Source organism: Ischnura elegans, assembly GCF_921293095.1.
Source record: "Ischnura elegans chromosome 13 unlocalized genomic scaffold, ioIscEleg1.1 SUPER_13_unloc_4, whole genome shotgun sequence".
NCBI lineage: Eukaryota > Metazoa > Arthropoda > Insecta > Odonata > Coenagrionidae > Ischnura > Ischnura elegans.
The window spans coordinates 7,524,546-7,542,549 of record NW_025791660.1 but is presented as its reverse complement, the minus strand read 5'-3'; the positions used below and the strand labels follow the sequence as shown (position 1 = coordinate 7,542,549).

General features: G+C 43.5%; 2 protein-coding genes across 2 annotated transcripts; both read left to right on the top strand.

Annotated features, from left to right (window-relative positions):
• The first annotated feature begins 8,870 nt into the window (after positions 1 to 8,870).
• On the top strand, positions 8,871 to 11,216 carry LOC124173070. Its single transcript, XM_046552583.1, has one exon. The coding sequence runs from the start codon at positions 8,871 to 8,873 to the stop codon at positions 11,214 to 11,216; it is 2,346 nt and encodes a 781-aa protein (XP_046408539.1).
• Positions 11,217 to 11,352: 136 nt separating this feature from the next.
• LOC124173069 lies at positions 11,353 to 14,109 on the top strand. The gene has a single exon (XM_046552582.1). The coding sequence runs from the start codon at positions 11,353 to 11,355 to the stop codon at positions 14,107 to 14,109; it is 2,757 nt and encodes a 918-aa protein (XP_046408538.1).
• Positions 14,110 to 18,004: the final 3,895 nt, after the last annotated feature.

The window sequence follows — 18,004 nt, the reverse complement described above, 5'->3', positions numbered from 1 at the left end:
TCGATTGTGTGGCCCAGCGCCGCGTGTTCGGCTACCGCGGACTTCGTTGACTGCCCCAGTCGAATTGCTCTCTCGTGCTCCTCTAGACGTGTTTTGACCGACCTGCCTGTTTTGCCGATGTATTCTTCCCACAGGTCTGGCAAGGAATTCGGTATACCACTTCGACTTGTAGTGGAGTTCCATCCTTGACGGTTTTCAACAGATGTTTTATCTGTACGTGAGGCGAGAATATTGTCCTTATCTGGAATTTGCATAGGATATTTCCTATTCTGTCAGTCGTCCCCTTAATGTATGGCAGGAAGGCTTTCTTCTTGTCGCTGAGGTCATTTACAGAGGAGTTTGCTTAATTCAACATGACGAGCACCCGCGAAAGTTTTAACGAAGAATTCTTTTTTTATCATTAATTGGGTTCGAAGAACAGTGATGGAGTTATTTTAAAGGATGAACTACAGCAAACACTCGGTATGAAAAACGCCAACATAGTATTCGACTCCTCCTTCCTTAAGCCGACTTTCGCTTGTAAAGGCGCGAGGGGCGTAAGGCAATGACGGTCGCTGACTGTGAATGCGGCCTGCAAGCGACCAGCAGCTCCATTCTGTAATTGTGATATGGCCGTCACAAGCGGATTTCGTCAATGTATTCACGGCTTTGACGCTGGAGCGATTCTGAAACTTTATAGTGACGTCACTCTCACAGCCGCGTCCGTGAAAGTATTCACGCCCAAGAGGGCCCGTGGTAGCTTCGTCGCGGCAATGCGCTCTAATTTTTCATTATGAATTTACGCTGTGATTGACAATTAATAGCACATTATTCATTAATTACAATGGTGGCTATTTCATATTGTCACTTCCCATAAGTGATATGTATTAAAAACAAATGAAAGAAATGCGTAAAGTTAAATTTACATTCGCGTCGTATTTAAATTGATTGGCCTTCATTGCGATTGAAGTTGGTGGGAAGTTAAACCTTGCGCTGAGGGTTTGACAATTATCTTATATTTGTGCATCTTCTAGAATGTACAAGTAAAATGCTCACAACTTAATGTTCATAATAATTTGGAGTAGAACCTACGGTAAAAGTATTGTGCGGTATTGAATGTTAACAGATTTATTTAATATTTGTTTCGTAAGTTCAAGCCTTCGATTTGTTTTTATTAACGAGAATGGAGGCTCTTTACATACCTCCGCTACTGTTGCATGAGCACCAATGTCGACGGAGGCAATAGATGCACATACTTCGGCGGCAGATACGCGATATCAACAATCCCTTCGAGACGTGAGATTGGCGATGGATCACTGAGTTCACACCACGATTAATTAGTAGACGTTCAGATGGCTTGCCGGGGCATACTTTAGTACGTTAAGATAAACAATTATCATCTATTCCATCTCTTCCATGCATTATTGCTGCCGTTCAGTAACACGACCAACATGATACGTTTTTCTGTTGACATAATAGAAGTACTAAGACATGTAAACATCTCGTCCTCTAGCAGAAACTGTTGATAATGACATGACATTTAGAGAATCGAGCTGCAGGCGTTTGACAAGGTGTTTCAAAGGTATTTACTTTGTTAATAAATTCTGGTAAATTGAAATTATATTTTTGAAATTATTGGTACCTATTCCAATTTGCGAACATCAGTAGATTCGGCGGATTTGAATCTTCGCCACAATTAGTTCATTTTGAACGATTTGGATTCGGCGGATTTGAATCTTCAATCAAATCGTTCATTTTGAACGATTCGAGAGGGAAACGTGGATTCGATTCATTCGGTTCATGCCATAGAATCGTTCATTTTGAACGATTCATTCATGAACGACACAGCTCTAATTGTGCACAGTAGTGTGTATTTCTTCATCAAAGAATTAGCAAAAACCGCCGTTTTTGAGTCTTGAAAATCACAAATATCTTTTATCGCCGAATCTTCCTTCGGCAGGGGGGAATTCTCCAGATCCCCGGTTCCCCCGTTTGGTCCGAACTTAGATCCACCTCAGGCGTATCACGGCAGGTTTTGCAATAGACAATCGTTTCTTTTCTTAGTTTGAGTTTTGCGGCACGGGCGTACTCAGCGGGGGGCAGAAGGGTGCAGCTGCCCCCCCCCCCACGAAGCAGAAATAAATTCAGCACAGAACGAAAGTTTTGTACGATTTTTCTTTAAATACAAGAATAGTGATGTTACTGTAAAACATGTAATTGAAATTGAAATATTTTATTTTAGAGCAAATAATTTTTTTATAAACATATAAGGCTCTTTTATAATTTTCTTGAAATTTTGGTTCCCTAAGTTTTTCTGTGTAACAACTTGAACGACCGCGGCTTACCCCTCCCTCTAGTTTTGATCCTGGGCACAACCTTGTTTGGCGGAATATATTGAAAATAGAAACTAAGCGCACAAAAAATTAAAATATATGTACAGAACTAACAAAATAATAAACGAAATTATGGAGAGAAGAAAGAACCGCACGGAAAGTTGGCTCGAAGCGCGTCACAAGACAATATTATTTAAACTAATAAAATGAAAATACGAATATTTCAACGTACCTTAATCCGTATCTAACTCTCATTGTGTAGTAAATCGATACAGGTACCACTTCTTGTCAGTAGCGGGCACCAAAAAATAACTCGAGAGGGGATGGGGGCGCAAAATATTTCTTGAGCTACCTTTACTTTTATCGGAATGAAAAATAAGTGGCACGCAAAGTTTGAGAAAGTTTCATTTAAGCTTATTTTACTCGTATACAAGATAATGCTATCTTATGATCTAAAAAAGTAACAGTTGTGGTTGTGCAATGTTAGGCAAAGCAGGTGGCCCCGCAGGGAGGGGCGCACGCCCCCCCCATATGTATCCGCCACTGCTTCTTGTTCAGCCAAGCACTAAATTTTTTCGATATATTATTAACATAACAGAGTTTTTTCTTCTTCTCGTTTCTTTTCTGCGCACCGCTTTCGTTAACGCGTTTCATATTAACACTTCAAAGAGCATAAAACCCTCTCACTTACCAAACCAACATTCAATGTGAACTACAAAGGATTTCGCGATCTTTGCGAGGAAAAAAGAAAGAATACTTGTGCTGTGCGCGCGCAAATTTCTCCTTCCAATAATTCTTCCTTCCCTTACTTCCAGTCCTGGGAGAACTACTTGGCACCTATGCCAAGTAGTTCTCCCAGAGGAAAAAAATTAATAAGGAATACCAACAGCACCCGGTGTTCCCAGGCGGTCACCCATTCAAGTACTATCAGTGAATCCCAGCACTACAGTGGGTTCAAAAAGTATTCGGACATCTCTTGTTTCCAGCTTAAAATTTCATTTTCTTTATATTGCAGTGGCATAACGATGGGGGGGGGGTTGAGGGGGGGATAGATCCCCCCAAAAGCCTCAGATAAACAAAAAAAAGTATTTTAAGATATCGTCTATTTTTGACTTATAATAACTACATCTACTTTAAGTTAAATTGTAACACGTTGACCGCCATGATGGTTTTAGTAGATATGTATATCCTTTGACGCCATTAGTGTTTTTCATTCCGTTAACTATTCCCGGAACACAAAACTTTATATGTGATTTTTTACTTTACTTTAAAATAAATATTTATATTCTGACGCCACAACGATCACGGCCCATACGTTAGAAAGATATTCTGGTCACTCCGGTGTCTGAAATCCACTTTGAAACAGTCGCTCGGAGGCCGGTCAGTATGACCGGCGTGGCGGTCAACGTGTTAAGTTAAATTTTAAGTGACAAAATGATGTAAAATGTATTTCGGGTATGTCATTTTTCGAAAATTTCCCCGGTCTTTTTAAAGTAATGAATAGGCGAATACTGCTACTCGACCGCGTAGTCTTTCCTCAAGTTGATATAATTTACCGAGATTATGACGTATTCCACCATGGGTAAGCATGAGTAAGGAGTCTCGTGGAAAGCGAAAGGTTTTTTCCGCTGCGCGCAGAAAATGCGTTTGTGTTTTACAAGTCACGTTTTTTTAAATTTCGTTTTTTTTCACAGCGGGCTCTCTCCTTACTTCTCAGAACAGGTAGTGCTGCTGCTACGCACTTGGATTTCTTCAATGAATCTCCAGATGCATTCAGAAGAAAAATTGGGTTGTTTGCAGGGATTGGTCCGCATACAATTGGGCTGCAAAAAGCATTCGGACATCTCTTGTTTCCAGCTAAAATAATTTTCATTTTCCTTGTGTTGCGCTTATGTCTTGGGGTTGAAATGATTCTCAGTGTTTGCTGTTGACGCTCTTTATTTGTGCATGAACTGCAGCAACAGCAATCTTACGCGTCGCGTTTTCGCGCGCTTGAAATGTTTCACTATTCATTTAATCGCGAAAAATAGATATCGTCATTTAAAAATCTAAAAGCGTGAAATACGTACTCCAGGAGTAATAATCTTTCAATGTAGGCAATAAAAAAATAATAGGAAACCACCCTATAGTGTGATATCCAAACGCATGGCTGCAAGTCCCAAATGTGCGAGAAGTTTGAGTTTTATTTATTTTAAAGCTTAGCTCTCTTCATTGCAAAACCTTCCCTCTCGCCCGCAGAGTATTACTTACTCCCCGGACCCAAGTCATGACACCCCACCAAATTTGATGCTAATTGCAGTTAAGGCTCATTAACCGAAAGGAGAGGGGGCGTGGGGAAAAATGAAACATTAGTAATTGCGCGTTGGGTGTAATCGACACTCTAAAGAAAATATTTTTTTCTCTTTTCTTGGATTGATAAAGTTATGCTGTGCTCTTTTTAACGCATCATTCCCAGGACTCTATGTAGGGATTTTAACTTCGGTTGTTTCGCATTTTCCGATTCATTGTGGTCTAATTTAGATGAATTTTTGGAATGAAAATATGTTCATCACATTTTATGATTTCCAAATTGCTGCGTGTACGCAACGATGGGAAAACTCCGGTAAATAAATACAAAAAAAGTAATTTCTAAAACTCAGGTTACATCTTTTATATTTCATCTTGATTCGCCCACTCGACATCTTCGCCGGGAGTTATCAGTATTCCTTCGGAGGAAATTCTTCCCCATTCTGCCTTTCAACGGACATGCTGGGGTGTGTCATTTTTCCTAGGGTGTCTCGTATGCGCGCATCGATTTTTATGCCAAATGCCATCAGTCATAAAAATGCAATTATATATAAATGAAAATGTTGGTGGAAATGACAAAATAAGAACTAGAGATGCTTGAGAAGGTTATTAAATCGAAGAAAAAATATTATTAAATAGAAACTTGATCTGGGAATTAGGATTCAATAATGTTGCGTTTACGCAACGCTGGGGATTAATGGGTTAAAATAGGTCCACCGAATTAAATTGATACTGATAATTATTCTTATTGAATAAAGAAGAACCACACACCCCGCGCGCCTTTTCCTGGGTACGCCTGACAAAAATGTGATTCAGAGAAACCCGGTCCTTGATGGAATGAACCGCGAGTAGTGCGGCATAATATATGTTGAGGTGATGGGTAAGGGGGGGCGAGGCCATTTCGGCCCCCTCCTACCACGTGCCTGCCCCTAGCTCTAATAAACCTATCACTCGTTCGCGTCACTGCGTACACAGCATGGGCGAAGTTTAGAGGGGGTGTGGGTGTGCCTCCAACTTAAATGGTAATTTGTCAGAGATAAATGCGAAACCTTTACATTCAAGTGTAATGGAAGCAAAAAACATCAAAAGTTTAAATAAGTTTAAAAATCCTCTTCCAGGGGAGGGCCCCGAAGACCCCCCCCCCCCCCGGTTTATATTCCCTACCTTTTTCCCGAATTTTTTTTCCGAATCCATCTTTCCCGATTAACCTTTTTCCCGAAAGCTTTTTTCCCGAATCCCTTTTCTCCGAAACATTTTTTACCGAACACCTTATTTCCCGATTGTATAAAAAACAAGCTATTTATCGTAAAATTCAACAAGTGGGACTCCAAGTCCCTTACAATGACCCAACAGATAGAACCCTCAAAACGACAGTTCATATGATGGCAGCTTTAGCGTTTGTTCCAGTTGAAGACGTTGAAACAACTTTCGAGCTTCTAAGAAAGTACGCGGATAAAAATATTCCCAGACTTGAGCCAATTATGAAATATTTTCAAGAAACATACGTTATTGGTGTAAAAGCTGTTGGCAGAGGACGCGCTGTTCCTCCTCGATATCCTCCTAGTATATGGAATCAACATGAAGCTACAAAAGCAGGTTATGCAACAACAAAGAATGCATCTGAAGGTTGGAATAACCGCTTTAGGTTACTAGTCGGGAAAAACCACCCGGATTTATACTCAGCTGTAAAAGAGCTGCAGAAAGAACAAGCTGACACAGAGATTGGTTTGATTGAATTAAGTGTTGGGAAAAGTATCAAGGGCAAGCCAAAAAAGAAATGGTACGACATGCACGAGAGGCTGGTTACCAATAAGCGTAGCGTAGCGTGTATCTTGTGTATGAATATATTTGGTTATGAAAAATATGAACTCATTTTTATACAATCGGGAAATATGGTGTCCGGTAAAAAATGTCTCGGAGAAAAGGGTTTCGGGAAAAAAGCTTTCGGGAAAGAGGACGCGTTACGATTGGGGAAAAAATTCTTTCGGGAAAAAGGTCGTCGGAAAAAACGATTCGGGAAAAGGGTCGGGTACGCCCGGTTATACTGGGGGCATTCCATAACCCCTAAACTCTCTAAACTCCGCCTAGTACAAAGATTAGTTCTTTTAGATGTACAAAGATCAGTACTTTTATTAAGAGAATTGCTTGTGAAGAAATTACGGAATGAGGAAGGCCTTACATTCGTCTTCACTTTCTTGACCATCTTTCGTTTTTTTTAAGTCTCCACTACGTGTCTCACAACTGTCAGAGAAATATCTCGTTCGAGCTGCTGGCACTAATGCACTTTCTCCGCATGCCGAAAAGAACCTTAACCGTTTCCCTGAGTCTCCTTACTCATGCTCCTCGTGACATGAACTCGGGAGTGGGGTGGAAATGCTATCTGGCATTTCCCAACTTGTGTAATACGTCGTGGTCTCCATTCGAGAAGCTTGAGGAAATCGCGCGCAGATGAGTCACAGTATTCGCCCTTTAGCGCTTTTAGATCGTATTTGCCAGGGTTCCATTAGATACTCTGATACCAGAGAGCACATTTCAATTCCCCCTTCCGCTGACACACGCAGGTTGTGGACTCGAAGTGTGGTCGATGGGATGGGGTGCTTGGTCGGGGTGGATCCGAGTTGCCTCGTCTTGTAAGTGCGCGGACAAATGACGATCGGAGGCGTTGGGAAGACATCGGATGAGTTCAAGGTGCGTATTGCCCCGTTTACACAACGATCGTCGGGACGTTGATCCGTACGATCGTAACCTCAAAACGTCGTGTAGACGCGCAGAGTTACCATCGTAGGCCTTAGTACCTAACACTGCCGATGGTTAGCGCTAGTGTGCCAAGAAAAAAGAGATCGAAATGAAGATCGATGCATATACGATTCTTTCGCGCCGTTGCAATCTTGATACAGTAATTGATATTTCATAAATAACTCTAATATATCAAAGATATATGGCAACGAATGAAGACATTATTGAGCAGGTAATGGAAGGACGTGATGGGAAAGTTTTTTCTGATGTTCTATTTACCAAATGATATAGTATATTCTATACTATACCAGTTTTATGCATTTCTTTATTTACAGGTTAACCCATACCCATGTATCCTTACATTACACTTCACAGATGATGGAAAATAACAAACATGCACAAAATGTTAACCAATTATATCATTGTATAAAGGATTTCACAATAAAATTCGCCAGAAATAACCATAACATTTAGGTGACGACGTGGAGATATCAATACTTGTGCCGAATCAAGCCGAAATCTAAGCCTTTTCTAGTTAAATTATAACAGCAATATGTACTGTCTTTAATGCGTGAATATTATTGAATGTTTTGACATATTCTCTCGAAGAATCTAGTTTCTTAAAGACTTCACGGACTGTTATGACTAGTTTTAGTTTTATCTCATCATAGCTGGGAGTTGAAGGCATAATTTGCTCTATGGTAATTAAAAACAAGCGGGTGGGGATTTATATAGCTATGACGGGATCCATTAAAAGTTACTAATAAAGGAGATAGGAACAATCTGTTTGGGGAGTGCGTTTCCCGCCGCCTTTTTGAATGTGTTGGTGTGGTTGGCCGGCGGGCCGTTACTGGGCCGTGAGAGCGGGAGGGTGGACTTCTTTTTTTTGTGTGCAGTCTACAGTCCGCTGTCGAAGGGACAGTACGGAAGAGAGAGTGCGGAAGAAAGAAAGTGTGAAAACTGTCTGTATCGGTCGCGAATAAAGCATTGGCCACTGAACAATTGGTCCTTCGGGCCGGATACCTGTTTATTCGCGACTGTGTGATAAGTACTGCATGAGGCTACAATTGCAGAGGAACAATTGTGAATTACAGTGAACATTACTCGGCCATTCGACCGGGGAGGTGCCTTTGAACTTCGTGCCGTCGCTCCGTCACGCCGCAGTGAGTTAACCCATACCCAAACTTTTGGATGGTGGACTGTGTACCTCACCCCTCCCACTGGCTCCCTATCCTCCCTCCTCTCGCAAAAGCCCCTACTCCTCTTCCCCCGCGAATGAGCGTGCTGTACTTCCCCTCACCTCGCTGTCGGTCTCTCCCCTCTCTTCTCCCACTGACTCCCTATCCTCCCTCCTCTCGCGAAATCAGCTGTGCGCTGCTCGCCCTGGTTAGCGAAGTTTCTTACGGGGCTGTTACTCGTCTGTTTTGCGCACTTTTTGAGGCGCAAAGTACATTAAGAGTTTATTTTCCCACGTCTTCGTTCCGAGCATTACTTCAATACCGGCTACCCGTTAGGATCCTAGTAAACATTATGTCTATGACGACGAAGCAACTGATTGCGCAGCAGGAACAACGGGATCGTGCAATTACTAGGTTAGTGCCGAATTTAAAGAAGAAGGGCGCTGCTAATATCACTAAGGAAGCCATTCAGAGTAGAATAGACTCCCTTAAGCAGTATTGGAACGATTACACTTCCACGCACTTTGAGCTGGTGACGCGGGAAGATGTGTCGAAGGAGCGTTATTTAGTGGATGGACAATATGAGAAGACGGAGGAGATTTATTATGATACGTGCGCTGAACTAAAAGCCATGCTCGCCCAGTTACCTGATGTACCTACGACCTCATCTGGACGAGCTGGAGCTGATCAGGCCGATCACGCTAATTTCCAACTTCCCATTCAGCTTCCGAGAACAACGTTGCCGACCTTTTCGGGTACATTTGCGGATTGGGAATCGTTCTGCGATCTATTTACAGCAATAGTGGACGGAGAACATCGATTTTCTCCTGCTACAAAGTTGCAATATTTAAAGATGTGCCTAAAGGATTCTGCAGTGGAGTTTGTAAAAAACATCTCTGTTACGGACGCCAACTACAAACCGACCTGGGAGGCCCTGAAAGCCAGGTACAGTAATCCACGACTTTGCTTGCACACTCATCTGTCTACTCTAATGCATTTGCCAAAGATGATGAAGGAGTCAGCATCGGAATTGCGGACGTTAGTTGACCGAACGATTCAGGTGGTTCGATCGCTAGAGAACCTGGGTCGTCCAGTGGCAACATGGGACGACTGGCTTGTCTTTATCACGGCTCAGCGTTTGGATAAAGAATCGCGAAAGTCATGGGAGTCGCACCTGACCACCAAGGACCGGTTGAGTAATCTCACACCAAATAGTGAAGCGAATCCAAACTTATTTCCCAGTTTCAGGGAGCTCGTAGAGTTTCTCGAGGGTCGTATCCGTGCCTTAGAGATGATAGCTCCTCTTACGAGTTGGGACAAAGGAAGTAACACGACGCCCAAATTTTCCTCGTCTGGGGCGAAGTCTTTTCACGTTGAGACTAAGCGACTATCTTCCACAAGAACCCGTAATTGTCCTATATGCTCAATGGACCACTATATAGCCGTCTGCTCCGGTTTCCTAGAAAAGACTCCTGTTGAACGAAGAGATGAGGCTCGAAAATTACACCTCTGCTTCAACTGTCTGGGTCGTCATCGCTTCAAGGAGTGTAAGTCTGTTAAGCGCTGTGTCACTTGTCGTGGACGACATCATTCTTTGTTACATACAGTAACGGTTGGCAACGATGTGTGTGCTGCTAAAGATACTGAGGCTGAACATCAATTAAAGTCTCCTGTTGAGGCAAATGGCATAGCAGTAAACACACTCACGGCCAACGTGGCTGCTCCAATCCACTCCGTAATTCTCGCTACGGCTCAGGGACTGGTCACGGGCCCTCGAGGGGTCCAAGTACAAGCTCGGGCGCTGTTAGACAACGGCTCCGAAGTATCCTTCATTACCGAGGCCTTAGCACAGCTTCTACATTTACCCCGCCAGCGAACGCAGATTCCTCTGTCAGGAATCAGCGCAGCTGAGGCTGGCACTGCACTGAACATCGTTCAACTCTCACTGTATTCTGTTTATTCGCCATCTTTCTGCCTTGAAGTTAAGGCATTAGTACTACCGCGGCTCACGAATCAACTACCGACAAGAGAGATAATTGAGACAGATTTGTCTTTGTTCTCCAATCTGCAGATGGCTGACCCACTATTTTATAAGCCTGAGAACATCGACCTCATCCTTGGTGCAGATGTCTACGGACTATTACTACGCCAAGGGCTGCAAAGATTCCCTCACCGACAGATCATCGCTCAGAACACTGCTCTTGGATGGGTCATATCGGGACCAACTGTAGGGAGCGAGTCACGGCGGGCGGAATCCACTCCAAGACGGTCTCTCGTCTCATTGCATTGCGCGGCTGTACAGAATCTGCTGGATGATCTTCAGCGATTTTGGGAAGTAGAAGAAGTTCCTCCCTCCACGAGAACTTTGCGCCCCGAGGATGAGCGATGTGAGCAGCACTTCAAGGATACTCACTCTCGTGGGTCGGACGGGAGATATATCGTTCAGCTTCCAATCGTATCAGAGCTTCCTGTAACTGTAGACGAGACTCGTCGAACGGCTCTTAGTTCACTTGCGTCGACTGAGCAACGATTCGTTCGGGAGCCCGAGATAGCCGCTGCCTACCGAGACTTCATGAAGGTTTATGAGGAACTTGGGCACATGGTAAAGGTTCCAACTTCCGATTCTCAGATAAATGCGGGCTTGGTACCTACCTCATCATGCTGTTGTTCATACCCCATCGTCGAAGCTTCGAGTTGTGTTTGATGCGTCTCGCCGTACTTCACAGCACTACTGTCTGAACGATTTTCTTCTATCTGGTCCTCCTCTGCAAAGGGACCTCGGGCTGGTGCTAATCAACTGGCGACGTCACCGCTTCGTATTTACCGCTGATATTGTAAAGATGTTTCGTCAGATATGGGTACATCCTGCTGACCAGGACCTGCAAAGAATTGCCTGGCGACCGCATCCTAACACCCCAGCGGTGGAGTACCGGCTCACCACGGTCACATATGGCACACCCTGCGCGCCATTTTTGGCGATGCGTTCCCTTCTTCAACTCGCCGAAGATGAGAAGCACCGGTTTCCTCTCGGAGCTGCCTGCCTTCGTGAGGATTCATACGTCGATGACATCTTCTCGGGAGCAGATGAATTACTCATGGCTCAAAGGATCGCCACGCAACTAGTGAAACTGCTGGCCTGTGCAGGAATAGAACTCGACAAATGGGCTGTCAACCATCCAGCTCTTCTGCAACGACGTGCCTCACCGCGTCGTGAGTGTGAGCAGGAAAAATCTATTGACTCAAAGGAGCCTATAAAAACTCTTGGCCTTATATGGGAGCCAACAGCTGACCTGTTTGGATTTAACCTGCGAGTAACAGAAATCCACACTTTGGCTCTCACAAAAAGGACGGTGCTCTCCAAGATGACGCGTCTCTTTGACCCACTAGGCTGGGTCGCTCCAGTCACTGTCGTCGCAAAAATACTCATGCAAGATATGTGGATTTTTAAGATAGGTTGGGATACACCATTACCTACGGATATTAAGGTTCGATGGACTAACTATTTCAATGCAATTCCTAGACTTTCGAAGCTGCGAATTGATCGTTGGCTGCAAACGACGCCGACCTCAAGATGCGAGCTTCACGGCTTTGCAGACGCATCGGAGAGAGCATACGCTGTAGCAATTTATCTACGTGTACTTGACGACGCAAATCAATGTCGAGTATTTCTTCTCGCCGCAAAATCCAAGGTTACCCCAGTTAAAACTATAACAATACCAAAGTTGGAGCTTTGCGGAGCCGCACTTCTTGTTCGTTTGGTCAATCATTTGCAGAAAATAAAAGCATTCTCATCGCTACCAGTCTTTGCGTGGTCGGACAGCCAGGTAACTCTCGCCTGGCTGAGAAAGCATCCTAGTTATTGGAAAACCTTCATTGCAAATAGGGTGTCATTTATACAAACTGAGCTGCCTTCTGCTGTGTGGCAGTACGTATCTTCAGAGCAGAATCCAGCTGACCTCCCAAGTCGAGGCTTAGACCCTGATGCTCTTATAAATTCATCTTTATGGTGGCGAGGACCAGAATGGCTGCTATCTACCCTGGAAAATTGGCCAAGACAACCTGAACCTGTTATTGCTCCTCAACTATTCGTCGTTCAAGCTGCAGAAGAGAATGCAATATTGAAACGGTTCTCTTCGATAACCAGACTGATTAGAGTAATGGCCTACTGCCTAAGATTCATTGCGCGCTGTCAACGATCACGAATTCCTAATACCAACTTTCTCTCAACTAGCGAGCTCGCTGCCGCTCGTTGCAAGGTGCTCCAGCTAGCACAATCGTTTGCCTTTTCTGAGGAATTGAAATTACTACGAGCGGGCAAGCCTCTGCCCAGGCGTAATCCGCTACGGGGCCTAAAGCCTTTTCTGGACGAAAACGGTATTCTTCGTGTAGGGGGTCATCTAAAAAATTCCACTCTTTCATTTTCTGCTAAACACCCATCCATCCTTCCTAAAAGATCCCATTTAAGCCAACTTTTAGTCCAATTTGCTCACCTTTCCTCGCTTCACGGCGGACCTACCCTTACCCTCAATATTTTACGGAGCCAGACTTGGATACTGGGGGACGTGGCACTTGTTAAAAAACTCACGCGGCAGTGTGTGATATGTCATCGTGCAAAACCACGCTTCGGGTATCAGCTGATGAGCGACCTTCCTGCAACGCGGACGACACCAGCGCGCCCCTTCAGTGTAGCTGGACTCGACTACGCAGGCCCATTTTACCTGCGCACTACCAAAGGCAGAGGACATCGCTCATACAAGGGCTATGTAGCACTGTTCGTGTGTTTTGCTACACGAGCAATTCATCTGGAAGCCGTCAGCGACCTCACAACTCACTCGTTCCTGGCTGCCTATCGACGCTTTGCTGGACGTCGAGGTGTTTGCCGCACGCTATACAGCGACAATGCAACCACTTTCCAAGGGGCCGCCAAGGAACTGCGGAGGATGTTCGGCGCAGCTTCGGATTTCTACGCCGAAGTTGCTTCAGTCCTGGCCAATAATGGAACAAGTTGGTCTTTCATACCACCGAATTCTCCATATTTTGGTGGTCTATGGGAGGCTGGGGTAAAGTCAACGAAACATCACCTTCTCAGAGTAGTTGGTGAACATACCCTCACGTTTGAAGAGTTCTCAACAGTTCTCATTCAAATTGAGGCCTGTCTCAACTCCCGACCTCTCCATCCAATGTCCTCTGATCCAGATGACCTAAATGCTCTGACCCCAGCCCACTTTTTAATTGGTGATACTTTGTTTCTAATTCCAGAACCTGAGTGTCCCAATATTTCAGGTAATTGCTTATCCAGATGGCGTCTTCTTCAACGGCTGCAGCTGAACTTTTGGAAACGCTGGTCACGAGAGTACCTTCACCACCTGCAGCAGAGGACCAAATGGCGTGATCCAAAGGAAAACTTCACTGTAGGACAGCTCGTGATCGTCCGAGACGACCGCTACCCACCTTCCAAGTGGCCATTGGGCCGCATAACCGAGGTTCATCCTGGATCGGATGGATTAGTTCGCGTGGTAACACTGAAAATGGCGAATACCACGCTACAACGTCCGATCGTGAGACTCAGTCCGCTGCCAATGCCAGCGGGACAGTAGCCGTGATACCGGCCGATCATGGCGGGCGGACTGCTCCCTGTGCACTGAAGACAGTTCTTCGTCCTTCAGACGAGGCGGGCGGAATGTTTGGGGAGTGCGTCTCCCGCCGCCTTTTTGAATGTGTTGGTGTGGTTGGCCGGCGGGCCGTTACTGGGCCGTGAGAGCGGGAGGGTGGACTTCTTTTTTTTTGTGTGCAGTCTACAGTCTGCTGTCGAAGGGACAGTACGGAAGAGAGAGTGCGGAAGAAAGAAAGTGTGAAAACTGTCTGTATCGGTCGCGAATAAAGCATTGGCCACTGAATACAATCTAAATATTAATTGATAATTTTGTAGGGGAATATGCCTTTGTTGGAGGATCCTTGGTCGTGCAAGAATTTTCAAATTAACTAGGGAAAGAATATATGAAGTGTTGTAATTAGACAAAGAGATTAATAAATCGTAATTATTTAATTTGAAAAAAATATTTTGGACACGTTAAATCCGGATTGAGTCGATATTATAATAAAGTGACCAGTTAGCAAAATATTACAATTTAGAACGTAGCAAGGAGACATATCTACTGTCTTAACCGCATGAATATTGCTAAACTTTGGACAGATTCCCATAAAGAAACCTACATTCTTTAACGTTTTACCGACAGTTCGGTCTAGCTTCAGTTTTAGCACATGAAAACATTAATATTCTTTTGCTTCTTAATTTCCGGGATTTCAATTTTCTCACGCAGTGTCGTCGTCAGTTGTTATCTGACACAATTCCACAACGAGGGCAGCTCTGAGTTACGATGGTAACTTTTAGACGTGTAAACGTGCAGTAGTTGCGATCAACGTCGGTACGATCGTGGTGTAAACGGGGCATATAATAGGTGGAGGTGGTATCAGCTGAGACTGCCGTGCGGGCGTGACGTCAATGAGTCCCAACGTAGACGTATGCCAGGGAATAACAAGCAGGGACCGGCTCGTGATATCGCCTTCTCGCATCAAATTCTTATGAGTTACAACAAAAATATCGTTATTAGCCATCAGATTATGTTGTTAACTCTTCCGGAATGACCCTGTTTCCTTTTCAATCGCATCATAAGACTAGCAAAGTAAGCAGAATTATCGTATTCTACATACCCTATTGTTTCACCCGTAAAATATCGTAATGATCATGCTATTTGAAATTCTAAACTCACAAGAGGAATAAGCTACCGTAAAAAATAGGTAAACACGTTTATTTAATTTAATTCCAGCTTTGAAATTTAAACTGAAAACCACGACTGCAGATCTGTAGCCACTTCAAAATTGCAAATGGAATTCTATTGCTATCAAGATAAAACATTTACATGTAATGTAAATATGTATCACAACCATCATTTTGACTAAAAATAAATATCCACTGATAATAATTGAAGGCCGTAATGCGAGCTGGATAAGCACCAGCAGTAGTTAATTCGCCACAAAAAAAAGTAATAAAGGGAAAACTATAAGCGTGCCTCAGCCAAGTTTTGATGTTTTAACAGGACGTTTTTCCGGGTATGGAACTTACCTATTAAACACACCTTGGGATGAGTTCCTTTGCGCGTCATCTTCTCGCCTCCCTCGGGTTGTGTAAACGGTGCAACTTGACTATTTGACCCTCGCCTAGAGACTCGAGCATTATTTCAGAGGTCCCAGTGAACCCACAGCCAAAAATTTCCACCCCATCGAAGAGAGCGGGGAAGACTTCAAGGCGGAGGTCTTTCAACTTTTTTTTTAACGCAAATGCCAAATATGGATGTCCGGAGGGCCACAATACTCCACGTCACATAACCGCGACATTATAAAAAAAATTAAAAAAAACATAATTTTAATGTGCAGTAATTGAATTAAATTCAGTAATTCAATTAATTTCCCTCATGAAAAAGGCTTAATAACAGAGTTAGAACGCGTGCAAAGAAGTGCTGCCAGGTATGTGAAAGGTCGTTACGAAAGTCTTGTTAATGTAACTGACCTCTTAGATAAACTCGGATGGGAATCTCTGTCGGAGCGTAGATTGAAAAATAGACTAAACCTTTTAGATAAATTCAAGAGCAGTATCTTTTCTGACGAAGTTAACCGTATCTTACGGACGCCAACATACTACGGAAGATCAGATCATATAAATAAAATGAGAGAGATAGATTGTAGAACAGACAGATTCCGAATGTCATTTTTTCTGCGATCAATAAGAGATTATAACGGCAGCAATAGAACTCGTAAATCGATTGCATGACTTGTAGTGTAGCCTATTAACCTATGTAAAACTTAATGCATGTTTCTTAATTCAATTATTATTTCTAACAGCATATGGTAGAATAGTTTGTTACCATGCGGGACATTTTTTGGACGGTGTGGTGTGCATGTGGGAGTCCAATGCATGCTGCATGCTGGTGATTGATCACCCCCTGCCAAACACCCTAGAGGTGGCTCGCAGGGTATTATGTAGATGTAATCTTTTTGGTTAAAAAGTTTTATCAATCAATGCGTGATTTTTTGAGAGTGTTCACTTTTACGAATGATTCGATGTATATTTTATATTGCGTGGCGCGATACAATATTTTCTTTAGCGTATAGGGGCTGCAAGAAATTAGCCGGCAGGCCGCATGCGGCCCGGGGACCGCGGGTTCCAGACCCTTTATTTAAGGTTTTCTTGCGAGTAATCCATTACGCGAGGGAGACATCCATGGGGAGGGGTTTCCGGGCTAAGACCATCTCTTCTACATCTACATCTACATAATACCCTGCGAGCCACCTCTAGGGTGTTTGGCAGGGGGTGACCAATCACCAACATGCAGCATGCAAGAGGACCGCCACATGCACACCACACAGTCGAAGAAATATTACGCACACTAGAAAAATACACATGCTTATTCATTAAAAAATTGCTTATGGTTAGTAATTCCTAGAGCAAATACATGCAAGGTTAGAACTACGAAAAAACATGCAATGGGTGATCCTAGTGAGCGTTGCCATTAATCCTTTCAATTGAGACAACATTGCTATCCTTAATAGTACGAGGGAAGAATGACATTTTAAATCTCTCTGTTTTGCAGTCTATTTCTTTTATTTTTTTCTCATAATCGCGTCTACTATAGTACGCGTATATATCGCGTCTTCTTTAACTTCTTAAGTTTTTCCTTCATCCAATTCATATACATTATTTTGATAAATACTTTATCATAATTCCCGCTTTTTTGAGTTTTATTATCACGTTTTCAACTTCAATAACCCCAAAAGTTTCGGTGGGGGACCGTAGGACACCCTATGCCCTTGGGTGTTTTCCATAAATTCCGTAAGGGCCCCGAAAACTCCGGTAAACTCCCCCCCCCCCACCCCCCCCCCCCGATTTCGAAAACCTGGTTACACCACTGCCTTTTGAGAGAGAAATGGGCGGAAAGGCAACTCGCACCCAACTTCGCCTGCGACGACTCCGGGGAGAAATTGCTTATGATTTTATCTTCATTATGTAAGCAGTCATTTCGTCAAAATCACGTCGCCGACTTCGGTGGCAGCTTGGTAAAGTCGTCGCCTGCCTAACAAGAAATGGCGGGTTCTATTTCCGCTTGGGTAGGTTTCCCTTATCCAGGGCTTGGTTGTTCGTGTAAAATAATTCTTAAATTTGCTGAATACTCAATATAAAATGGCTCAATATGATCTGTATTCGCGGTTTGGGAATAAAACAAAATTTAAAAAGTAAAATTTAAGTATTGAATCATGGTTTATAATGTTGTTATTTTGATGGAATGTAGTCTTTTTTCGTAATGAAGTTATAATCGCTCGCAGTTTTCGAACGGGAAGGAGAATACGGGTGGCAAACGACAATTGGAGAGGTTTCTCATTTGGTATATACTCACTCAGGTGAAATATATTCAACTACCCTAATAAATTATTAATAAA